The sequence below is a fragment of the Pinus tabuliformis genome, chromosome 4_2, assembly GCF_031772625.1.
Source record: "Pinus tabuliformis cultivar Carrire ecotype Pingquan chromosome 4_2, CPIR1, whole genome shotgun sequence".
NCBI classification, from domain to species: Eukaryota; Viridiplantae; Streptophyta; class Pinopsida; order Pinales; family Pinaceae; genus Pinus; species Pinus tabuliformis.
The window spans coordinates 1,098,543,430-1,098,570,743 of NC_142304.1; the positions used below are offsets into that span (position 1 = coordinate 1,098,543,430).

General features: G+C 38.7%; 1 protein-coding gene across 2 annotated transcripts in view; it reads left to right on the plus strand.

Annotated features, from left to right (window-relative positions):
- LOC149173497 (pachytene checkpoint protein 2 homolog) overlaps nt 1-27,314 on the plus strand; it is a 347,964-nt gene that overhangs the window by 252,613 nt on the left and 68,037 nt on the right. For both annotated transcript variants that reach the window (XM_089424626.1, XM_089424625.1), the window contains exons 10-12: nt 13,942-14,012; nt 14,232-14,322; nt 14,497-14,624. In XM_089424626.1, the coding sequence (XP_089280752.1) occupies nt 13,942-14,012; nt 14,232-14,322; nt 14,497-14,624 (290 nt within the window). The remainder of the gene's footprint in view (nt 1-13,941; nt 14,013-14,231; nt 14,323-14,496; nt 14,625-27,314) is intronic.

A 27,314-nucleotide genomic window follows, 5' to 3' on the forward strand; every position in this document is an offset into this window, starting at 1 on the left:
AAATCTACCCACCCCATTCATATTCTTCACTGATTTGTAGAACCCTAGACAGGTTTTGGAAAACCCTAACCTAAAGGTATTCTAATGTGAATGATTGAAACGCTAAACTGCTTAGGGTTATTGAGAAATGCTATTTGAAGTTTTTGTTGATAATGTCATGTTTGGGATTTTGGTATGATCAGGAAGACCTAACTTGTTATGATTGAATGAGAGAGTCTAAAATCCCTAACCTTTGAAGTATTGGTAATGTTGGGTTTGGTATGTTTCTACATTGAAACCCTAACTCATTAGGGTTTGGTGGAATGTGCAAGCAAGACCCTTATAATGTCTTAAAAATGATTTCCTTGGTATGTTTGTGTTTGTTTGATCAAACCCTAGTATAATCAAGTTTGTTGTGTTTTGATATTTGCGAAGTTGGGTTTGACTAACACATGATATGAAATGCCTATGCATGATGATGAAGTCCTAGATGTATGAGTTGACTTGTTTGTCAGTGGTCATGAATCCTAGGGTTTGGTAACAAGCCCCAGTCAATGTTTGTCTTTCTAGGATGATAGTATTTGTGAAATTCTAGGGTTTTGGAGTTAAACCTTAGTAGAAGTGAAAATATCCGATGAATGATAACAATATGATAATTTGAGATGTGTAAGATTGTTGAAATTTGGTTTTTAGTTGGGATTGATATTTGATTGAAAATCTAGGGCTTGCAACTAACCCTAGTGGAAGTTGGTCATGTTAATGACTAAGCTGTGAATGACTTTGATTGATTCTTTCGTATGAAATTTAGGATTTGTATGAATCCCCAGTGGAAAGTCTAACGTATGAATTCTGAAAGTTGTTAGATGCCTTGTAGATCTATATTTGTTTGAATTGTTTCTAGGGTTTGCTATATGTTGTAGTAGGGTATGTCACACCTTTGAAAGAAACATTGAAACCCTAGATGTAATGAAAGTGGTTACGAAGTAGTCGAGGGTTTATGACAAAGTCCCTAGGAAAATGTTGAAGAGTATATGTTTCTTATTTGCAATTAAGTTTTGATATTTGATATATATATATATATATAAAGTTGAAATGCTTCCATGATTCTGATATGGCTAACTTCATGCTTCTATAGATTTGGTTGTACTTGCTATCTAAGTTGTGCAGGTACACAATCTTCAATATGGTGAAGATGCTTGTTGATGTGATAAGCATGATGAGGATGATAATAACTCTGATGAAATGGTTGGAAGCCACGAAAGATTCTTCGATGACGAAAAGAAGACGCTGATCTTCCTAAGGAAGCCTGAATAGAAGAGATCTCCCTAAGATTAAGAGGGAGTTTGGATAAAGAGTTGCTCCCTAGATGAGAGGGAGGGCATAACTTGGTTTTTGATTGAAGGATGAATTTTGGAGGATATGCTGCTGTATGAGAAGTAGGAAAGAAAAGTGTATGATTGAGGAATCTTCTGTCAGAGATTCGGTTGATAGTCCCACTTTGAAAAGTTGAGAAGCAACATCAAAACCCCCGAGGTTTGTATTTGATTATGTACATATGAAAGTATATTATTGATTGGGGTTGTGATTGTACGGGTGAATCTCTCAAAGGTCTAGATGGCATGCCGGTTACCAATCAGTTTGATTGGAGAGAGATTGGTTATTCTTGATCTGCTGGATCAAGGAGTGTTGATGCTTTGTGCATGAAGCATTACCTGGGAGGACATTTGACGGACAATTTGTGTTGATGTCTAGGTCCCGAAGTTGGAAAGGTGGTGTTGGTTATTGAGTTCTATTTTTAGATACACACTTGGATCTTTGGGTTGGTGGTTAGCAGCTAAGCCTGATGGTACCTAGAGGGGTTGAAAGCTTGAGTCCACCACATTCCCACATTGATAGATTGCCTTGGTCAGGAATCTAGTTTGCGGCATTGTGGTGCCTGAATTGTTGAGAGACCAATGGATAGATTTCCCTGGTGAGGAATCTAGTCCGTGGCATTGCGGTGCCTAAATTGTTGAGAGACCAATGGATAGATTGCCCTGGTCAGGAATCTAGTCCATGGCATTGTAGTGCCTAAAAATTCTTCATGGTTCATATAGTTGAGATCTTCCTTGTACTTGTATATGATGAATATCTCCCTAGTTAAGAGGGAGTGTTGGAAAATGTAACTAGGTTCAGTCTTCATTTAATGTATTTGAGTCATCTTGTAATGTACTTGTCAAAAGAATAAAGAAAAGACTTATTATTATTATTATTGTGACTTATTAAAGCATGGGTTTCATGCTTGGGTCACCATGTTTTAGGTCAAAGTCCCCATTGAGGACTTCTAGGATTTATTCTGAGTCAATAGAGTCATTGTACTTTTAAAGAGACCCTTCTTGGGCTTTTGAATCATGTAAAAAGGTTTAGTATTGACTCAAATGTAATTTATGTATCCTCCACATCAAGTCGGCCTAAGGACACTAATTCGACCTCACATGAAGCCTATAAATACAAGCAAGTCGAATTCATTTGGAGCACTTCATCTCACACAAGTTCGATATCTCTAAGGAAGCTGGGAAGTGTGAAGTCTGAAGTCGGGAAGCGAAAAGAAGTGCGAGTTGGGTGGAGCCTAAGGAGAAGAAGAAAAATAAAATTTTGGTACCTCTCTCTCTGTTTCGTGCCCTAGTTTGGGAGATTTAATTCGTCCAAGTTTCACTGATGCCAAAAGCTGCCTGATGCTAGAAGTCGCTGCCTAGTCGAAGTTGCTAGAAAGAGGTTGAAGATCTGGGAGGCTGACTTGGTGTGGAGGGAAGGTCTGGTCTTTTTCTAGGGTGAAGAGTCTCAAAGAATACTATTGAAAGGAAGAATTTTCTTGACTGGGATTTTCCCTCGAGGGGGGTTTTGCCCTGGCATAGTGCCTACATCTGGTGTCTATTGTTTTATGTGCTGCTACTTTGGTAATTGCTTGATGAGCTAAAAGAAAGAAGATATAAAGAATCGTAATAACAAAAAACATCACAAGTAATTATCAAGAATAAGAAAATCTTTCTACCTTTCTGATTTTCTAACATTTATTCTCTTGTACCTTCTGCTCCTGCAACCATAAATAACTTCGGTCCTACAATTCTAAGAGACTTCAGTCCTAGAATAGTAAGAAACTTCTGTCCTACAATTCTAAGAGACTTCGGTCCTGTAATAGTAAGATACTTCGGTCCTATGATCATAAAAGACTTCATTCTATAACGAACTCCCCTTTCTGTTGAAGATTTCAAATCAAAGATGATGAAAACTTTGGTGGTATTTCATAAGGTTGAATGCTCTATATATATGTTCTTTGCAAAGTGGATGAGTCTGATCATGACGCCAATTATACATAAAGAAGGGTCTCTTACATAAAGCTTTGACTTTGACTCAAGAAAAGAATCCTATAGCACTCAATGGGTTCTTTGATCTATTGACCATTGACCCAAGCATGAAACTAGTGTAGCATGACTCTTATAAGAATTGCGAGTACCCGGGGGTCTTGACACATTTTATAGCGAGATGGGTCACTTGCATAGAACCCATGGTTTCTACCTGTACCCACCAAAATCCGCATAAAACTCGGCTACCCGCATTGAACCCATGAAGCACTGTATATGACTCGCATAAGACTTGTCGAGAGTCGAGACCCTCAAAATCCGTCTTTTTTTTAATTTTTCTTTTTTGTGCTTAAAATTCACCATATTTTATTTTATTTTTTTTAATTTTTTTATATTTTTCTGTATTTTGTCGAGTCTTATATGGGTCGTTCCCGAGTTTTATACAGGTTGCTGAGTCAATAACCAGAGGAGTCTTATACGAGTACAAGTCGTGCAACATTGCATGAAACCAGTGTTGCGAACATCGACATTCTGATAAAATCGGCAAGGGTACGGAAAGCCAAAAAATCGTAAAAATCGGGAAAATATCGGTAAAAAATTGGCAAACATCAAAAGAACTAAGATACCATGAAAATATCTTTAAAAATCGACAAACGTCGGCTAGGCCAAAAAAGCGTGATTTCTAGATAAAATCAGGATGTTATCGAGATGTTCCCAACACTGCATGAAATCCATGCTTTAATAAGTCAATTACTTTTATAATAAAAGTTTCTTTTTCTTCTTTACATTATATCATGACTCAAGTACAATTATGAAGACCAACACTAGTTACATTTTTGAACAAATAGTTCAGAGTGGGATTACCTTTTGATATCTTACTAGAACGAGTGCTGTAAAAGTGTTCCCTACCTTGGTAGGGGTGGCTAATAGCCAACCTTATTAGGTGCTTTCAACCTTCAAGGGGAAGTGACATTTCTAAGGTCAACCCTTCAATCAATAGGTATTGGTGAAAATAATTTGATAATGAAGGGGAAAAGGCTTCATGGCCAACTACCATGGTTAAAGGGACCAACTGATGGGGGCGTCCACATCCTGAGTGTATGGATGTAATGGTGGGAGCATTTGTGGAGGGATGAGTTACCTGCTCTGCTTGATTTTCCACCCCTCTCGTGCGCCTTTTACGTTTTCTTGATTATTCCTTGTATTAACACCTATAGGTCAGGGGTTAGAGCTTGTTTTTCATGATGTAGTAGTTTTATTACCCCTTTAGATGAGTCAGTACATTTCTCATTGAGTTTGGGACATGCAAGGGCTCCATTTCATGTAATGGAGCATCATGTGCTCAGGGAGCAGGTGAAGGCCATATGAGGGAGGTAGAGCTCATGTTAGGCTTTTGCCCACGTGCTAATTTTTATGTCTTGACCATATTTTGCATTTTGATTTTCTTTCTTTTGTTTCATTATGGCCACGATATGCTTTTTCTTTTGTTTTAGTTGCATCAACCTCCAGGGCAAAGTTTTTTGACCCTACTCAAGATATGTGAACATATGAGTGCCAAATGCAAAAGAACCAACAACAAGTTGTACTTGAAGAATGGAGGTGAGATATGGGGCTTGTAATGTGTCATGGAATGTGATAAGTATGGTATAGGGTAAAATGAACACACTATCTTAATCACGGTCTTCCAAGTAGTAACCCTAAGGGGCCTTAAGGGAGGTCTCACTGGACTATGGCTAAAAATTAACCCCCTTGGTAAGGTGAGAGAACAAAATTATAGTCAAGATTAGTCAATCTTCCAAATCACCCCTTTATTCATACTAAATGCCCAAAACAAACAAGTATAAGCACCTAGTTGCAAAATGATCAAAGTTCCTTTTGAATAGTATCCCACCTTCATCCAAGGGTTAATGTTGGATGGCGAGAGGCACATGGTTGATGCAAATGGTAGAGGCACATGACATATCATCGCCAAATAGTGGCTGGTAGGGGTTTCTGTTCAGTTGGTTTTCAAATGTAGGAGAAAAGTTTCCTCATATGGGGTTACCCATTTTGGTGGGTAACAAAGGGTAAGGGAAATGTTGGAGAGTTAGTCTCACAACCAGGAAAGAAGGATTTTAGTAAAATCAAGTGATTTATTTGCCGTAAATTTGGACATGATGGATCACAGTGTCTGAACAAGGAAAAGAGCAAAGGGAAGTAACAACAGAAGTAGGTATCATACTTTGGAGAAAATTGAATGTACAAATTTATTGCCAAGTTTGAGGCAAATTTCTTAATGGTATCTTACCTTTCTACCAACATTATACTAAGGAATGCATGGTATGTGGAAAGTGCAGTAGTATTACCCCTCAATGATGAGTCGTTTTATTGCTCATCAGGGTTGGTGTTGGTATTTTGTGTAGCATCGACAGGTATTCCCGCATGCCAAAAGGCCCCTCAAGTTGGCCAAAGAAAATTATGGAAATGAAAAATTAAAATTATGTATTTTTGGGCTTCATGTAGGCCCCAAATGTTCAAGTCAGCCCCACCATCAAGGGGTGTGACTTTTGGTCAAAAAGTCACCCATTTGACAAATATAAAAACACAAGTTGACCTCCACATTTGGACCAATTCAAATCATACACATTCTTCTATTTTTTGATCCACAAGTGTGAAGTCAAGAGGAGGAGATTTGAAGTTTGATCGAGAGAAAGACGCTGTTGTCACACACAATGTCTAGGCATCGCGACAACGCTCAGATCGGGGGCTGTCACCTTGATCCCCAATCTCTCTGTTTAAGCTGTCTCCCTACAACAAGCTAAGGGGGGTAGACCTTATGGAGAAATGGGATGAAGGAGAACTAGCTGGGAATCAACCAGTTCGGGAGACACAGCAAGGCAATCAAATACTGGATTAAGGCTTAGCAAGATTTAGAATTTGATTAGATTTTAAATGATCAATACCAGTGCCTTATGGAGTCAATGATCCAAGTAATTGATTATCAACTGCTGCTTAGGAAACAGAGATATGAAATTTGCCTATAATTCGACAATAAAAATATTTAACAATCGCTTGAAAACATTTGCAAAATATCTAACATGTAACGAGCATTAAATAATCCAAGCGATGACGATCAATTTCACTAGATGCACAATGACTGAGCAATTAAATTTCAAGAGATACAAATACCTTAATCAACCACGAAATTTAAAAGCTAACCAGTTCAGATCCTAGAATTTAAATGATTATACTTAAAATTCCAAATCTAGGAAATTTACCACTTTCAAATAGTTAATCTTCAGATGTAAAAAATTTAAGCACATTTAACTATAGAGAAATGACAAATACCACAAAAATTTACCTTTAGATCTTACCTTAGCACAAAAGACACCAAGAAGAAATTTTAGATTGCCAACTTAATTATTCCTTAGGTGAATTTCTCGATATGTTAAGCAACGAAATAAATCGAAAAAGATTTAATAATTTTTTAAATTTTTTAATGGGCCAGAGGCCACATAAAAAAAATTTAAAACCCTTAAATATGAAACCTGCGTTCGATTTAATGCTTTAGGATTTCTTAAGGTGACAAAATGTGAAGTCCCTTTCTTATTTTTTATTTTTTAGTTTTTCGATCTTTAGGGTTTTTAGATTTTTATTTTTTAAGATTTTAAATTTTTTTATTTTTTAAATGACTTTAAATTTTGAGTTGAAATTAAAATCATAAAAAAATAAAAGTGAAAGCTAACTCAGATATATTTTTATATTTTCTTTTTAAACGAAATGTCAAATAGATTAACTCAAGTCCTAGAAATGAAAACTAAACTAAAAAAAGGGGCAACAAAACCTAACGTACTTGAAACCTCATACATAACCAAAAAAAAATAATTTTAAAATCAAACGAATATTTTTCTTTGTTTGCAGGTTCGTGAAGGGGTTCGACGACAGCAAGGGAGGACTCGACGGGCTGGCAGAGGGGAATGTAGGTTTTGAGGTTTGTGGCAAGACGGGATGAGAATGGAGTTGAGGGATGCGTTGAAGAGGAAAGGAGAGGAGCCAGCGACGGGTTGCAGGGAAACGCAACAAAGAGAGGAGGGCAACATGCAGAGAGGGATGCAGCGATGAGAGATGGAAGGAGATCATGCGAACAGGGAGGATAGGTATTATGAAGAGGCTGCGAATAGCAGCATTGCGAAAGGGTAGCGGATCTGGAGCAGTGAGAAAATCGAACGGAAGGAAGAGGGTATGCGGGAGAAGAGATGTAGCACGAGGGAAGATGGAGTTGCGAGGAAGGACAGTCACGTGCAGGAGTAGTATAGGTTGCAAAAATAAAAGAAAAGGGAGAGCATGAGAACGAAGAGCTGTAGGTTGAATGAGCGGTGAAGGATCAAGTTGCAGATTTGGCTTTGTACAGCAACGAGGGAGCCACGATGGAGCTGTAGGAGATCAGAGAGGAGGAAATCCGCAGATTTATAGAGATTGCAGGCAACAGCGAGAGACTGTGGGCTAAAAAAAATTTCAAAATTTCTGTAGCAGAGAAATTGAAAACTCCAGGCCACAAACAGGTGGCCCAGAAACTCTTTAAAAAATTTTCTGAAAATTTTAATGAAAATATCGAATCCAATTGCTTCAGATCTATTAATAAAACCCTTTCGAAATATTCAGATTTAAAATATTTTTTAAAACCCTTGGACTACAAAAATAATGCCCCTACAAAAGCTGGTTTTGAGGCCAGATCTTACCCTCCAAGGCCTAGATCTGGCTTCAAAATCGAACCTCACCTTCATATCTGCAACCTATTCCTGAAAACACAAACACCCAGAATCCCGATATACCAAAAAAATGAAACCCCAGAAACCCTAAGTCAGAAAAATTAAAAAAATTTACAAATCTATGCACAGGAGTAGCAGATCTACCAAATCTAGCGAGTGTGAGTCCAACTCCGCTCCTAGATCTGACAATCTGAGGCTCTTAAAAGCCAGATTTATCAACTTAGCACATAAAATTTTTGAGATTTTAAATTTAAATGGAGGTGCTTCGCCCAAAACCCTTCATGCATCAACAATGAAACTTCTTATGATAAGCCCGGGATTCAATCAAGCTGGGCTCTTCAGAAAATACTAATCGGGAGTTGGCTGGTCCACCTGAAAACTTCCCCGAACACCCGATGATCTAAAAATCAAGAATTCCTTGCACAACTCAATTCAACCATTAACGTAGAGCGAGAAAAAGATAATAAAATTCAGTTTTAATAGAGATACCTGCCATTATATTAAGAACTTAAATTACCATTCAAACCCTAGTGATCAAGCAAGATACCTGTGCTTAAATCACTCTTCATAAAGCTATCATCAATGGCTAAAAGGAAATCTATGCATGAAAATAACACATCTTACAACATTTCCACGAAGAGTAACACCAGCAAAAATTAACCCTAAAGTCTTCTTTTATTGCTCATAAAAAAAATTACAAGATAGAGCTTTCACTTAGCACAAGACTCAAAGATCGAATAATCTCAACTGACAAATGACCTCCTATTTAAAGATAAATCTCCCAACGACTAGTTCGAGTGATCCTTGTCAAAGTGATGTTGACCGTTGATGAGGATCAAAATTTCTTTTAATCTCATCCGTTGAAATTTTAAATATTGAGGAAATTTCGAATTTTTCAATTAAATGCATTTTAATAAATTCAAAAATTAAAATTTTGCATTTATTTCCTCAAAATTTTGACTTTGACTTAACCCCAGGGACCCAAAGCATATAATTTAGCAAAATAATCAATTAACCTTAGTCCCTGGACCTGTTAAGATTTAATTTTTTAAAGGATCCACAAATTTTACCTTTGGAAAATTTAAATTTACCTAAGACCTAGGACCTATGAGGGGATAAATTATTTTTCTAACCTTCAAGACACTTTACATCATGATTTTTTTTTTACATCTCAAGGGGAAAAACCCATTTGAAAAAGACCCTCACAGACTACCCATTTCTGCGACACAAATATAATCCAACAGACTAAGCAACTTGTAATAAAATAACCTAACCAAATAGTTAGGATTATTCCCAAATCACTTTTACACAGACTCGATCTATAACATTAGGACTTGCCTAAGATCCTGGTGACAAAATTCATTCTGGCTTTAGGGTAAGGCTGAAGGAAAACTCTGCCGACCATCTGAGATGGATCCGTAAGACAAAAAACCCCTCGGAATGTAGATCGTTACCAGAAAAATAAGTTTACCTAGGCAAATACATACATGACACAGATTTGCTGAGATTATTTACATCACATATATGCAGAATGGGTTTACATTATAACATAATAATTAGGCTGATGATGATAGCTGGACAACACAGACACATCGATTAGGCACTATCCCTTTTGCGAAAAAAGGGGGTGTACTACTATGGGTCGTTGACACATAGTGGTCAACAGAAGCAACCATTTGACCGAGTTTGACTGAATTTGACCACAGAAAGGGAGCAAGTTAGATCACAGAAGAAGACTTTGACCACATATTTGGGCCATAGTCAACCATAGTTGGCCGCAGACCCTTTGATAGTAGGACCGAGCTGACCTTAGGCTGAAATTTCAGACTATTGACTAGCGTTGACTAACACTAATTTCTCTGATTTTTGGAGGTTTGACCAACATTGACTAGCTGGTATTACCGTATTTGAGCAAGTTTGACTGGTATCTTGGAGTTGGATTTGTGGCACAGATTTCTAGAACTATAAATATTGTTGAAGAAAAAATTCTCCTTAGAAAAAAGAAGTTGGGTTTTCCCAGGGTAAATTTGTTGTCTCTATTGTGCTTGGATGTCTCTTTATGATCTTATTGTTTTCACTACATTACTGTTGAGATTTCCTGTGTGTAATTGCTTAATGATATGTGTGACATAAGATAACTTGATTGGAAATCACTAAAAGTAATTATCAAATTAGAAGATCAGTTTCTATTGTGTTTATTGTAGAAAAAATCAATAGTTCAACATGCAAAGGTTCATTCCTTTGGTGTAATGGAGCAACCTGTGCTTAGGAATCGGGTGATGGCCATAATGAGTGAGGTCAAGCTCATGCTTTCTATGTCCATGGCCATCTTTTTGCATTTTGATATTTTTTCTTTTGGTTTTGCTGTGGCTGTGATTTCCTCTTTCTGTTTCTTTTAGCTGCATCAACCTCCCAGGGCAAATTTTTCGGGCCCTACCTAGGTATGCTAACATATGGATGCCAAATCCCAAAGAACCAATGGTTGGTTTAACTTGAATAATGGAGGTGAGATAAGGGCTTGTAACGTATCATGGAAAGTGTTATGTATGACAGGGATAGATGCAACTATGTTATCTCAAACAAAGCTTCCCATGTAGTGCTCCTCCTATACCTATTGGGCCATTAGGGGAGGTCCCACTGGTCTAGGATCAAAGATTAGCCCCCCATTTAAGGTGAGAGAACATGATCAAGGTCAAAGGCCATCATTCTTCCAGATCACCCCATAATCCATATCAAATACCTAACAACAAACAAGTATAAGCACACGATTGCTAAAATGACCAAAGTACCTTTTGAGTAGAAGCCCACCTTTGCCCATGTGCTCATGCTGGATGGGCAATAAGAAAATGGCTGATGCAAGTGGTGGAGATATATGGCATATCATTAGCTAGTGGTGGCTGTCAGGGGTTGCTAGCTATGTGGCTGACCGATTATTTGCCAAGAATAGGAGAAAATTATTCTCCTATAGAGTTGCCCATTTTGGTGGTTAATAGGGACATTGTGCATTGGAATATGTGTAGTGAGCCGTAAAACATGGAATGGCGTGAATTGTGAAATTTCCACGTGGAGAATTGAATTATGCTGTACTATAGCCAAATGAGACGCATATTGACTCTATGACTGATGACCATGTGGAAGAGACATAGATGCACTCTTGACATTGGCTAGACAAGCCCTACATAGTGCGATCACCCATACAAAACTGATGGCTTCACTAAACCATGTGTCCCAATAAATCCTTCTCAAGGTGTCTAATCCTATCTAGGACAAAAGGAGTTAAGAATGCGGGCTAAAGGGACCAGGCATTTCTAACTTTAAGAGGGCTATGATATACCATATACATAATGATCACATGGCTTATAGGGCTTTGAGACCTACATCTTATTGGGCTAACAATGTTGTTGTCATGGAAATACTAGGGTACTTTCCATGAGGTAATGCATATACACATGAGGATATGGCTACCCTCTTCACATTCCATGACCGACTATTGGTCTTCCTCAAGACTCTTCATTTCACCTACCTTTGAATTATGTACAATAATAATATGAAAATAATAACCATGAAGGATTATGCATCTAACATCTAGGCATGCTAGTTTGGATCTTATTGATTAAAGTGTACTCATTTGGAGATTAAATTAAGATGAACACGGTGTTGGGGGTGCAACCAAGGTTACTTGGGAGCGGGAGTGGGGAGTGACATTCTCAAAAGTTCCCGGTTCAGGAGTGAATTTTTATATATTTTGATGCATATATGTCAACAAAAGCATGTAGAATGATGAATTAGTTAAAAAAAGCATAAAAACATGGGTTAAACCATATAACATCAATCATCTAGTAGTTACAATCTTCATCAACCACAGGGTTACAAGTTTTGATTTATATAGCATGTAAGGGTGCACATAACCAAAATAGCATCAAGTGCAATCCATCTTTGAACTGAAAATACGTCAACAAACAGGCTCTAGATGGCCTCTTGCATCCAAAAAAAATCATGCTACAACAAATAGCTACATATCATCAAAATCATTGCCTATCTTGGGATCTTTGTCATTAATATTACCCTCTAAGCATTAACATAAAATAGAAAAACATAGCATGTCAAGTCAAGATTTTGTTTGAGTGATGGGTACATTTTTAGAAGGGTCATGATATGGGAGTTTGATAACCAATGTCACTAACATCAAGGTACATAGAGGGATTGGGGCTCTTGATTAAACATGAGTTCCATATTTTAGTACATGATAAAATCCAATGGAAACATTGGAATCTCCCTAACCCTGAAATCCTGAAAAAGTGATAAGTTTGTTGGATTTTGAGTGAGATCTAAAATTCTACTTTCTCCATATGAAATCCAATGAGGTCGGAACCACTCTCAAAAATCCTTAGTCATTTCATGGTAATGTTAAAAATTTAAGTAAAAGGACCTTTACTTTAAGAATTTAACTTACCGTGGATTGCATATCAATACTAGGGCCATAGGTTTGATCATTAGGTTTCCCCACTCAAAAATTCTTGTTTTTTAATTTTTTTTTTTTGCATTTGGAATTTGTTTGCAAATGAAATCATTGAGAAAAGCCAGGGAGCGAAATTTTTTGTAGGGAGCATGCTCCCGGGGCTGCTCCCAAAGGGAGTGCGCTTCGGGAGCAGGTTTGAGGGGAGGGAGGGGTGCACTCCCCCGCAACCCTAGGTGCAACTCAGCCATAGTCATGAGATTGGAATGTCAATGATTAAGAGACAATGTCTGCACTTGAATTGAATTAATAAGTTAGAGAAGGAAACAATCACAATATCAGTGACATAAAGTAGGAATAATCATAGGCCCGAGGGATAGCTCAGTTGGTTTGATCTTTTCTGCTGACTTGTAATGCAAATGGAATTCACGGGATCCATTCTCACTTAGTCTTGCATGCTTACCACCCACTATTGCGGCTGGAAGTTAATATTGCCCTCCATTTGGAAAAGTGGGGAAGATGGGAATACACAGGCATTGGCAAGGTACCAGTTTCCTCGTTCCAAACAGTTAAGCATGGGGGGTGAGGGGAATTTATCCGTCTACAAAAAAAATGCAGGAACTGTCATGAAGCTCGTTATTCAACTTGCAGTCCATGTATATATATGCACCTGATTAACACAAAGAGAGCTGACAAAGAATATCCAGCGAGAATACCTCCACTCTTGGTAATAACTCATGCTAGAATATGGGGTCCTCTTTATACAGATAGAGGATCACATGCATGGTGGTTGAGGAATAAATGTTTTCTCATGCTATTAAAACTTCCTAAGTAATCTATTCGAATTAACTCTTCATAATTACCGTGTCTTACCTCAGACCCCACTTTTTAAAGTGACAAATTACATAATCATATAATAACACTAAGATTTTCATTAGATGACTTCCGTCAGACACATGCCATTAATGAAAACATAGACTACAAGAAAACATAAGTTAATGGGCACCTTGGGGCTAATACATGGACCATACGGTGTTGGATTCCTGCAGTTGTTATTGGATCAGCATGGTCATGGTGGAAACTGAAATTTCAAATTTTTTATAGTTATTTTGCTGATATTATAATGATCAAGTCATTCTGAATGCTCAGAGCAAGATTTGAACAAATTAAATTAGAAGCATGCAAGGCACTATATAAATTATTCATAAAAAATAGGAAATTGCAAATACAATCTGCATGAATGTCATGGGTTACATGGGGACCATAAATTAAGTTGCGTCTGATAATTTTGAGGTTGTCAAGTGTTAATCTTTACTGGAATTAATACAGCAGTGATACATTTTAATCTTTTTTTCTTTGTAGAAATATTTAAAATTTGCATCCTGTTTTTGTGCTCAAGGAGTTTTTATGTTTACAGACGAGGTGGAAAGCCTGGCTGCTGCAAGACAAGCAGCATTATCTGGCTCAGAGCCTTCTGACTCTATAAGGGTATCGTTGTAGCTAAATTCCACTCTGCATTGTTGTGCATGTTAATGCGTTGATAAAACTTCAGGCAAATCATGCAAGCCATTGAATATTAAAAGTGAATTGGGAGTTTCTAGTCATGACCATTTTTATTTTTGTAATTGGATGAGTAACGAGATATTTGTAATTCTTACTTGTCATATATGCTTCATCAGTTTTGATGCTCACGCTGTGCACAGACAGGTTGTTAATGCTTTGTTAACACAGTTGGACAGACTGAAATCCTGCTCCAATATCGTTGTTCTAACAACTTCAAACATAACAGCAGCTATTGGTATGGTGAAAGGGGACATGTCTTCCATGATGTTGCCATGCTGCATTGATTTTTTTGTTTCTTGTTTATCCTCAAGTGTGAATTATGCATACTATTTTTGAATGAAAAAAAATTATAATTTGTCCCGTAAATGTTGTCAAGACTAATCTTGTTATACCTGTTGCTTTGGAACAGATATTGCATTTATTGATAGAGCAGATATTAAAGCATATATTGGACCTCCTACACTCCAAGCTCGTTATGAGATACTTAGGTCCTGTCTTCAAGAACTTCTGAGAACAGGAATTTTAGTTCTTCCTGTGGTGCGTTGTATTTCTCTACCCCTATCCTATTTTTCTGTCAAAGTGTAATCTATGTGCGTGCACTTTCCTGCAGATTTCAAATAGTAATTAGCTGTCATGCAAGGGGCAATATGTACCACATATATCAATGGAACCTGCTTCTATATCGATTTTTTGGAGTGGAGTTTGCAATACATTAATAAATAGCCTTGTTAGTAGCAATATTTGAAGTCTATATAATTGCTGTATGGAAATCTAGAAATGTGATTCGAAGATGGTTATGTAGTAGTGTTAATTTGATTCATACACTTTCTGAAAAAATATGGAATTTGGGTTCTGTTAACCACTAAAGTTGCACTTGAAGACTCCATGCCCGAGGATATTTCAGAGCATTCCTGCACCCACAGAGATTCAGATTTCATCAGAACATCTTAGCCCCTTTCTCCTCCTTTTTTCTTCAATCGTCAGATTCCACAACCCTAGAAAGATTTGTAAAAATGTCACTAGCATGATGAATAAAGCTATGTAACAGACCTAGGATGTTGAGACTTGATTAACAATGTACACCTTGGAGTGTTTTTTTACTCGATTAATTATTCCCACTTTTTAGCGGTGAACCGTTTTCTAGGTTTTTTCACTCACTGCATACCCCAAAGCTAGGGTGACGGCTTGAAGATCGTGCATAAAGTTTGTTGACCACTACGTGTCAACTACTCGTAGCAATACACCCCCTTTTCTTCGCAAAAGGGATAGCGCTTGAGTGGCGTGTCCATGCCATTTGACTGTCATCATCAGCGCGATCATGTTATGTTGTAAACCCAGTCTGCATGTGTAAATTGTAAATAATCTTAGCAGATCTGAGTCATGTATGTAAATTGTCTAGGTGGACCTAATTTTCTAGCGATAATCTACGTTCCGGAAGGTTTTTTGTCTCACCGATCCATGATTGGCAGAGTTTTCCTTCAGCGTAACCTCAAAGCCGGGATGGATTTTGTCATTAGAATCTTAGGGGAATCTTAGTGTGTTGATCTGCTAGATTATATTTGGTCGCAGCACTGGGTGGTCTATGAGGGTCTATGTCAAATGGGTTTTCCCCCTTAAGATGTAAAATTGTAAAGTTCATGATGTAAAGTGTCTTGAGGGTTAGAAAATGTTTTAATCCCCTCATAAGTCCTAAGTCCTAGGTCCTAGGTAATTTTTCCCAAGGCTAAGTTTGAGGATCCAAAAATAAAAATTAAAAAAATTAAAAAATAGATAAAAATAATAATAAAAATTAAAAAAATAAAAAATAAAATAAAACAAAATTTAAAAAATAAATAAATTAAAAATTTAAAAATTAAATAATAAAATAATAATAAGTCAATTTTTGAGAAAATAAATGCAAAGTTCTAAATTTTTAATATTAAAATGCATTTAAAAATTCGACGGATGAGATTAAAAGGGATTTTGATCCTCGTTGATGGTCGAGATCATTTTGACATGGATCACTCGAACTCGCTGTTTGGATTTTTTCCTTTAAATAGGGTGTTAGGGGTCATTTGAGATCAGATTGGATTTGAGAGTCTAGTGCTAAAGAAAGCTCTCTTGTAGTCATTTTTTTTGTGCAATAAAGAAAAGACTTTGGGGTTAAAAATCTTGCTAGTGTTACTCTTCTGGAAATGTTGTAAGATAGTTTTATTTTTATGCATAATTTTATTTTCAGCGATTGATTATAGCTTGATGAAGATTGATCTAGGCACATGTATCTTGTTTGATCTTTGGGGTTTGAATGATAGTTTAGATTCTGAAATATAATGGCAGGTATCTCCATTTGATCTGGATTTCACTATTGTTTTCTCCCTCTATGTTAATGGTTGATTTTACGCTGTGTAGGAAAATCTTAGTTTTGAGTTTACCAGGCATGAGGGGAAGTTCTCGGCTGAACCAACCAACTCCCGGATTGCGTTTTCTGAAAGAGCCAGCTAGTTTTAATCCCGGGCTTATCATCTAAATTTTTTTATGAATGCATGCAGGGTTTTTTGAAGTATCTCACATTAAATTTAGAATTCTGAAAATATTACTGTGGATTATTGACAAATCTGGCTGCTTAAGAGTCGAAAATTTGTAAATATTGTAATTTTTTTTAACTGGTTTTAGGGTTTCCAATTTTCTTCCTTGCACATTTTACTTCTTGGTGTTCTGTTTTTGCCGTTGCAGGTTGCAGATATAGATTTTAAAAGTTTTTCAGGGTTTTCATTAGGTAATTTGAAGCGGATTGATTTAAATTTTTTACAATTTTTGAAGAAATTCAAGGGTTTTCTGCTGTTGACTGGAGAGTTTCTTTTACTGCTGCAGAAAAATTTTGAAATTTTTTTAGGGACCATAGTTCTTCCTTGCGTGCTATTCCAACAACTACCCTTGAAGATCTGGACAGTCTCTACCTACATATCTCTTCAAATCTACGCAAAGTTCTATTCCTCACATGCAGCTCGCTGTACTTCATTGATCCATAGCTTTCTGCATCCCCATTTCTGCTTCCACCCAACCTGCAAACAAGAGCTACACCCTCAGCTCCTCTATTCTCTGCGTGATTCCCTTCACCCTTCACGCTGCCCCTTCATTTCATGCCCAAGAAATTTCTCTCTTCATCTTCACGCAACTCTCTGCTTGCATCTACCCTCCTTCGCCTAATCCGCAGCAAACATCTGCGTGTTTCTTTCATGCCCATCTCCACGCCATCCATCCATCTCATCCGCAGACCATCCCTCGATCTCCATTGAGCTTCTCCTTTCCGTCGTTTTTTAATTTTTTTATTTATTCTTCCACGTAGCTGAACCTTTTGTTCAAGCTGTCAATTGCCTCACGCAGCCCTTGTGCCATCGAGCTCTCAGCTCCTTCCCCTGTTCTGTGGTCCTCCTTGCCGCTGTCTTCCTTCCCGTCAACCTACAAACAAAACAAAAATAAAAAAAGGAGCACGCTGCCACCATCTCTCTCTGCCTGTACGCTTCCTCACACTGCAAATACACATCCCTGTCCATCCACGCAACCTTCAACCTACAATCCATCCAACCTTTCGCTGCCACAGCCCTTTGCATTCAGCTCATCCCATTCTTATCCTTGCTGCGTCTATCATCGAGCTACCATTACCTGCTGCCGTTGCCAAATCACCTGCAGCTCCTCACACCTTCCTTCAGCGATCCGACCTACACAACATAAACAAAGCATTCGATTTTTTTTTTATGCTACGGGTAGCTTAAGTTTTGGTTCAGGTTTTGTTTAGCATAAATTTTATTTCTTGGTAAGTTATTTAAATTTTGATAAAGCATTGCTGTCTAGCTTAGATTAGATTTGGATTTTGGGCTTTATGGTATGGTTTAGATTTTATTTAGAATTTTATAAATATCAAAAAATATAAAAATGTAAAAATTGATTTTTTTAGATTAAATTTTATTTTGGTTTTGTTTCATTTTAACTTTAAAATCATAAAAATATAAAAATAGCCAAAAAGCATAAAAAAGGTTTTAATCCTTGGGTTTTTTCTTGTTTAGTTTTGGTTTTTGGTTTAGATTAAAATTTTATTTTCTTTTTGTTTTATGAATAAATAAATAAAAAATAATAATAATTTTAAATAGCAAATCGATTTTCATTTTTGGCTGTTAGTTCAAGTTTAGTTTTGTTTTAGTTTTTTTTAATAAATCAAAAATCACAAATTTCGATTTTAAATTTCTTTTTTATGTTTATATGATTTAGGTTAGCTTAGGTGTTAGCTTTACGTTTAGGTATATTTAGTTTAGATTTTAGAGTTAGGCTTTAGTTTAGATATTAATTTTCATTTTGTTATATATATATTTAAACTTAGAACTTTATATGAAAAATAATTTTTTTTATAAAAACAAAAAAAGTTTAAAAAAGTTAGTTTTTTTTTTTTGGATTTATTTTTAGATTTAATTTTTTAAAATTCATAAAAGGTTAAAAAAGTTCTTTATGGTTTTAGATTAGATTTTAATTTTGTTCTATTTTGATTTTAGAATTTTATAAAAATATAAAAAAATATATAAAAATTTAAAAAATATTTTGAAGAAGCATAACAAAAAATTGAAAATTCTTTTTTGGTGGTTTTTGTGGTATCTATGTTCCACTTTTCTATAGTTAAATGCATTTAAATGTTTATTTAAAGTTAGCTATATGAAAGTGGTAATTGATTAGCATTTAAATTATATGGTTGTTTAATGTTTTCAATCTTTAGAAATTTAATTGCTGGATCATTGTTAAAGCATTGTGCGTTTATCAAACATCTTGCATCGCTTGGAATATTTCGATGATAAATGATTGTTTTACATGGTTTATACTTCTGCAACATTCAATAAATAATCATTTAATCATTAACTCCATAAGGCACTAGTACATTAATTTTAAAATCAATCAGGGGCTAAATTGCCTTGTTGTGTTTCCCAACCCAATTGGTTCACAGTTGGTCTTCATTTATCCCATAGGGTCTACCCCCCTTAGCAGCGAGAGACGGCTTAAATGGAGAGATCGGAGATCAGGATGATAGCCCTCGGTTTGAGCGTTGTCATGACAATTTGTGCAACAACAAAGTCCATCTTAGTTTCTAGGGTCAACGTATATTACCATGCTAGGTTTTCTCTGAAATTTCAAAGAATTGACTAGGTCTAAGAAAGAGAAGAAAATCAATTTTGGCAATTTTGATATTTTTGGCTTTAGGCAAATATGTCGGAGAACTTAGGAGAAATGGTTCGATGTGATTTTAGTGGATTGTGGGGGCCACTCACCCACCCAAAAATACACACCCCATGAAGGAAATTCGAATTTCCTAAGTGGGGATCGAAATATTTGATGGGACCCACATGGGGCCCAAGGGAGCAAGCATAAATAGGAGGAAGTGAGCAACATTTGGGGCCTTTTGATCATTTGAGAATTTTAATTGTTGCTTTGGCTGTTTAGCTAAGCTACAAAGCGCTGTTTAGCACAAGAACTTTCCAAGGAGTGAAGCTCATCCCTCTCTTCGGTGGACTTCGAGTTCCACCCTAGGAGGGCTTCCATTGCCCACATCGAATTGTCATCTTGGGGAGGAGAATTTGCAGCAGGATAGTCAGTCATACACCCATTTTGAGCTACAGATTGGAGGGACTGCGTCATCCTCACCCAGGATTGTGCAGTCACTAGAGGGGGACTCTTGGTTGGAGGTTTAGCCGGAGGATTTGGGAGTTGGGTTGTAGAGATATTGTTGGGAGCATGATTTGGGGAGGTTTCCAGCCTTGTGGCAGCAAGTTACAACAGTTTCAGCTGCAGGCAGTGAGAACCAGCGTTGGAGGAGGGCCAATCCCCAAGGGGTTGAAATTGGCAGGTCAAAACCAGGCAAAACCCTTTTTGGGTTTTTCTAGGTTTTTGGAGAGGAGTACATCCCCAAAGTTGCATAAATTTCTGGGTTGTTTTGAGGGGGTAAATCAAAGCTGGAAGTCAACCAACAGAGCAGTTTTGAGGGAACAACGCAATATTTTGGATGCAACAAAGATTACAATAGCTGGGCACTATTGTATCATCCACTTGAGGCTTGTAGCTTGCCTTGTGCAAGCCCAGGTGCACTCCTTCCATCTTATATTGTACTCCAGCAATTATAATTAATGAAAATTGGCCAATTTGGTGTTCCGGGCAAAATTTATGTTTACATGTGTGTTTACCAAATAAATTTCCGTGTTGAATTTATTGCATGTCTTTGTTATTTCTATAAATTTTTACTTTGGAACATTACAAAAAATTTCCCACAAAACGAGATTTTTTCAATTATTTTCTATGTAATGATGTAAATAAGTGGTCCTATGAAATGTTTGGGGCATGTCACTAATCAAAATTCATCCTCAAGACCCCAAAATTATCCTAAGACCCCCTTCGAGAGTCAAAAAACAAGTCATAGCCCCTCAAAAATCATTTTTCCAGAGTGCAAAAGTGGTAAGAAATTACAAAAAGAAAAAGGAAAAAAAAAATTATTGAGGCATATTAACTATGTTCTCAAAGGTCAAAAGGAGGGGTAAAATATTAAAGTGAGACCAAAGGTTAAGTTATAAAATGATAAAGTGATGGGGCATCCACGTAGGACCTATTATGCTTGCTGCGTGTTGATTTGAGATAGCATCGGATGTGCTCTAGCCATGAAAATTGGTGGAGAGGCTAAGGCACATGAGATCTCCAATACCCAGAAAGGGTTTGGGCAGATTCTAAACAGTTTGGGAGATATTAAAATAATTAATATTTTTAATGGAGTCCCTAAGTCTAAACTTAGGGAAAATAAAATATTAATGTGAATTAATATAAAATTGTGTTAGAATGGTCCAAAAGTCATGGATCAAGCCAGATCTAATCTTAGCCGTTGATTATGGATTTAATCTCGGTCGTTGATTTGGTAGCGAGAAAAGTATAAGAGGAGGCTTGAGTATCACTTGGAGGACACACCAAGAGATCAAGATTTTCGATTTTCTAGGGCTGGGTTTGCTGAGAAAGTTGAGAGAGTGATCAGAGTTGCAACTGAGGGGCAGTGAATACAAAAGCAGAGAGGTAGAGATAACATCGGGAGGATCAGTGCAGTAGCCAGAGAGAGGGATGCAGAAGCAGCCAAGGGTTCATGTAGAGCTAGCCAGGGCTCACGCAGAGCCAGTCAGGAGCTGCGCAGTGCCTCAGAGGGTCAGCATGGGTGACGCAGAGGGCCAGAGAGACTGACACAGGCCAAGCCAGAGTGACGTTGGGCTGACGCTGGGCCAGAGATAGGTTGACGTAGTCCCTAGAGGTTGATGCTGGGGTTTCGTGGGGCAGATTGGAGCTGTGGAGCTGCCGGAGTGTTTATTCGGGGTTCCAGCCGAAATATCTGCTTCTGAGTAGAGAGGTACTATTGCCAAGATTTTTCTCTGTTGGGTGAGCCGGATTTGGCACCCAGATTGTATTCTGAAACTGCTTAATAAATCAAACCCTTAGATAGCTACACCGGTTTTCCCGCATTGGGTTTTTCCGGGGACATTAGTCCAAAAACAACGGTGTCACTTGTGTGCTTGTTTCTGTTTCCTTCAGTTGATGATTTGTAATGTGTTGAGCATGTACTTGTATTTATTTCTAGTATTTACATGGTAAATAACTTGTTAATTAACAGAACAAGTAGGTAGGAATAAATCAGTAAATTACATGAAGGGTTTCTAATGTGTCAGACTTAGAAATTCCAACAATACGTACACCTACCAGTTAGTGAGTAAAGCCCTTAACCTCACAAGGTGTGGTTGGTGGCAAGAACTAAGAGATAGCATTGTCACCTATTCCCAACTCTCTTCATTTAAGCTATCTCCTAGGTTAGCTAAGGGGGGTGGTCCCTAATGAAAATTTATATGATATGAGTCTCTAGGAGATTAAGTTAAGGTTAATTTGGATTACTTGTCAAAAATAATTTGTTTCCAAGTCTTAAGCAAGCATATGACTAAATGAGCAAATTTCAATGATATATTCAAATGAAATAACAATAGCTTGCTCAAAAAATGAAATCAAAATACAATGATAGACAATCCTGCAAAATCAAATGTTAGACCAAGATAAACATATAAACATCAATTGCAACTATAAAGGAGATAGTACTTGAAAGTAAATGCCCAAATGACAAGATAATGACATCAATTACTCATGAGCTTAAATGATCATCAAAGCAACAAATATATGAAATAACTTTGAAATAGAGTTGCACCAATGAAAGATATTCCAAGTACAAGAAAGCTAAATGTTGCAAAAGTAAAATAATTCACAATACTTGCATAATAAATGCCTCTTGAAATAAAAGTGATATTTGCAAACAAGACTCAAGTAAATCCAAGATAGCATAAATAGGAGAATTGCATTTGCAAGTAAAGTAAAGATGTGATGTAGATGTGCTCTTGGTTTACTTTATTAGTTGCATTCAATGGAAACGTTTCAATTAAACTCCTATCCCCACACCTCACTCTCACTCGGAAATCTGGATCTCACAGTAAAGAGTCAATAGGGGTGGAGGGTCCCTAAAGTCTATACAACCAACTTAAGTTGGAGGTCGATTTTAGTGATACTTGATGCATGTAAAATTCCCAAGGTAGATTGCAATGCTTAAAAGTGAATGAAATAAGATTGATGCCCACAATAGCTTTGCAAAAGGAAACTTTAACTTGAGAAAATGAAAGATAATTAGCTTGACATTAAAGTAAACAATTTCCTTGGAAAATAAACTTGCCCAATACTCCAAATGACGGGCCTGAGTAGAGAGGAGGCGGGGCACAGATCTCTCGGTTTACTGCTGGAATGGCAATGGCTCCTTCTGGTCTTCACCAGGCCTACTTTATGAAACCCTTAACTCAGCAGACATCCTCCTGGTTACTGAGACTCATGCGAGCTCAGTTCCGACCTCTGCCCAACATTACAGGATACCAGTGGACCGCAGTTTGCAGACAGGAGACACAGAGTTTAGGAGGTGTCAGGGGATCAGGGGGTGTTGCTTGCCTCGTCCGTGATAGCCTCAAGAGCAGAGTATCGGTGGTCGCGACCGATGAGTATGCCAGATTCATGTGGATTTAGATCAGAGCCGGAACATCACCTCCGAGAGATATTTATGTCGCAGTTTGTTACTTCCCACCTATCTCGTCTTCCTATGCTATTCACAATAGCTCAGATGGAGACCCTTTTACAGACCTGTACTCTAACATCACTAGGTTTTCGGCAGTAGGGGACACCATTCTCACGGGGGACTTCAATGCTTGGACCAAAGACCTCCAGACTCCTATGCACGACTGGACAGAGGATATATTTTGCTAGGGGATTGACCCGACCACGATCGGCATGCACTGGACCTCTGAGGATCACTTGGGACCGACCACTGCCTATAGGAGATATCTGCTACAGTTGGGAGAATCTCATGAGCTGGTAATTTTGAATGACCTACCATGTTTCCCATCCTCGCACTTCTTTACCTGCAAACCATTTGGAGGCGGAGCAAGTATGGTTGACTACGCTATCTCCCTTACATCAAAAATTTCTCAATAACCCCCATTCCTCTCGCAGATCATGCATTTCTCTCACTCTCTCTACAGTTTGACCTCCCGAATCCATCTCCTACTCTTCTCCGCAGCCCTCCCAGGACCACCTTCCGATTTGAGGAGGGTGACCCTGATCTCTTCTCCTCTATCCTCAAACAGACACTCCCATCGGAGTCCCAGTTTGCCTCTCTCAGCTTCACCAAGGACAAATACCAGTGCCTCTCATATGCAATCTGGGAAGTTGCACTCCAATCCTTCCCCCATTTTACCCGTACCGCCACCACCTCCCACAAACTAGGAAATTGCCCTATGAACAAATGGTATGACTAGGAATGCAAGTCTATGCATCAGGACCTCCGACATGCATTCTAGAACTCCTTACCAACATACCCAGACCTCTGTTCAGCCTTCTATCGTCTCCTTCGCCGCAAGAAGCGCCTTTTCATTGCCCATAGGAGACAGGTTCTTTCTACTCTCCTCCTTTGCTCCCCTAAAGATTTCTGGGGGACCATCCTTTCCCGACGCTCACCTACCCTAGTCGACCTTGATCCTGCCTCAATGTTCTCTCACACTTCCTAGCTATATGACATTCCTAGGCAGCCTCCGATTCAGGTTACTTCCCCCCCACCTCTTGCCACCTTTTCTCCGACAAAGATATCAAAGAGGCAATATGGACAATGAATAGCAGCAGGGTAGCAGACGAAGAAGGCTTCCAGGCAGAATTCTTCAAGCATGGACTTCGCCCCCTAGTAGGATATCTGGTGGACCTTTTCAACCAGGTGGTTCGGGATGGATTTCCTGATGGTTGGTCACACCACATTATCTACCTGATCCACAAGTCAATGCCTACTTTCAACCCCAACAACTATAGGACAATCATGATTGGGCACACATTCTCCAAGCTATATGATACAACACTCCACAGGATACTCCCATTTCCTTGATCAGAGACAGCTCAGGGCCAAGTCCAAGTAGGATTCCGCCTAGACCACCAGACAATGGACCACATCCTTACTCTTCGTGCGGTGATTGAGGAGGCTAGGCATCGATCCTCTAAAGTGTATTGCTACTTTGTAGACTTCTGGAAGGCCTTTGACTCAGTCCCGAGGGAATATATTTTCCAGAGGCTAAGAGAGATTGGCATTTCCTTGACTCTCCTGACAGCTATCATGCGCCTCTATGAGGCCATCCTTGGCTGTCTCCGAACAATCGGAGGAATGTCAGATTTCATCCGAAGCACCATTGGAGTTAAGCAAGGATGCCCGCTTTCTCCTACTTTATTCGGGATCTATATCGATGAGCTTGAGTCCTTCCTCCGGGAGCATATCGAGGATACAGATGGGTGTCTTCTTCACCAGGTCCTGATTTCCATCCTCCTCTTTGCAGACGATATTGCCCTTATTGCCTCCTCCCAAGAAGGCCTTCAGAGACAACTGGATGCTCTCGCAGCTTTTTGTGACCGGAGGCATCTAACTGTGAACTTGGGTAAAACCAAAGTGATTATCTTCAATGGAGTCAAGAAAACCTCGGACTTCCACTTCCTATTTAAAGGAGAAGAGATTGAGATTGTCAGCACCTATACATATTTGGGAGTTCAGTTTTCACGGCCTCGCTTTAGCTTGTGGCTAGCGCTTCAGCCTCGGATCAACAAAGGGTATGGCTCCCTAGCCCTTCTAGAGAGGTAGTGTTTCCGGCACCATTTCCAGGACATCTCGTCCAAAATGAGCATCATGGACACTTTGATTCGCCCCACAATGCTTTACGGCTCAAAAATTTGGGGTCCCTCTCTCCTAGAGTCAGATTGGGCTTCAGCGGAGCGGGTCCAGACCCTCCTTTTGCGCTGTTTCATTAGGTGCAAGCAAACAGTTCCTTAGCACATCATTCTAGCAGAGTTTGGGGCTCAACCTTTCCGCTTAGAGGTGTTATTCAGGTTAGTGTCACTCCTGCACAGGCTCCAAGGCTTGGAAGACGCGAGGAAGGGTCATGACAGATATCCATATTTAGCATATTGCTCCTTGGAGAACATCGCCCGTATGCAGACAGGCTGATCCAAATGTTGGTACCGGTGTGACGGAGCTTCTGGAGGCTTCAGGAATCCAGAGTGACCATCTCCCTCCTTTTTAGTACTCTCTGAATGCTCCAGGCCACCTTCCCAATCAGCAAGAGCTAAATAAAGTCATTGAGGAGGATATTTACAGACGATACATTCAGACTACATGGACTAATCCTCCCAATGGGTTGCGTCCAAAAATGGCCTTCTATGCGGAGCATTGCCTGGAGATCAGGGATGGGCTCATCATCAGACCCCAGTACACATTCCAGCATTGGATGTATGCCCTTAGAATCCCCCTTGGGCAGCTTAGAGTTGGGTCTCACAGACTCCAGGTGGAGACAAATCACCACATCGATAGGGCTGATAGGATTTGCCAACTCTGTCACTTATAAGAGATAGAGACAGAGACACTTCATCTTCAGATGCCCTGCTTACTACGAGATTCAAGGTCGCTTCCATTGTCTCTTTAGGTCTTCTCAGACTTTGACCAACTTCCTCAGATATGTTGATCCGAGATGCCTTGCACTTTATCTCCAGGAGGCCTTCATATTTCGGGCCCATTTTCTTCAGTGCCCCACCAGATCGGACACCACGCAAAAGATCACAGACTTCTTTAGAGCACTACCATCAGCACGGGGCACCAGAAGAACCATTGACCGACCCACAGACACTGAGACCAATCCAGTGCGGTCCTAGGGGGCGACCCACCAGACTGCACTAGCGTTCCAGGATTGGATCCACCCTTGGGAGGCGCCCTAGAACCCCCGGCGACAACCCAGTATGCCCACATGACAACAGACTTTGACAAGCTTCTCTCAGTTTTCTTCTCTCGACCTCAGATGTTAGGAGTAGGAACTGGACAAGAGACTCCTTTCTTCTCCTTCTTCTTCTCCTTCTCTGCTTCATCGCAATGCTTTGTTTCGAAGTCGAGAGCTTCTAGCTTCTACATTTACATTTACTTAGATTATAGATGTATTCTCTGCATTTTAAAAGAAATGTTAAAGGGGACCGTTTGGTCCACCGGCTAGGCATGATGTAATCATTGTAACCGACAGCCCCATTGACCTATTATGGTCATTTGTTGGACATTAATAAAATTATCTTATCTTATCTTATCTATCTATTACCTACCCACCTAAGGGACTAAAGGCCCTTTGACTCTACTTAGCTTTGCATTCCGCTTTCCAGATTTCGCGGAGACTTTACCTTTGCTACAAAAAGATATTGCAAAAATGACTCAAAACTCAACAAAATTGACCCCAGGGACCCCATCCCAACATCCTCTTTGCGTGATCACTACAAAATCACTGCGCTGCCTCCAACTTCAACAATTTGATCTGGTTGATCAACTCTCTGTGTGTCTTCCATTTGACCCTCAAGCCTCCTTAAATAATCTCGTAGTTAACATTCAACGACCCAAATTAGAAGCTAATTAATGGCTAAGATCATTTCTCGTTGATCCTCGTCTTCTTCTAGAAGTTACACTCACAGTTAGATTAATAACCATTAATTATTTTAATTTCTAAGTTTAGACTTAGGGTCCCATTAAAAATAATTAATCACTTTAATAAAACTGTGTCTGGGTGGAATTTCCCAAAATGCTTTCTGGGTTCTTTGGAATACATG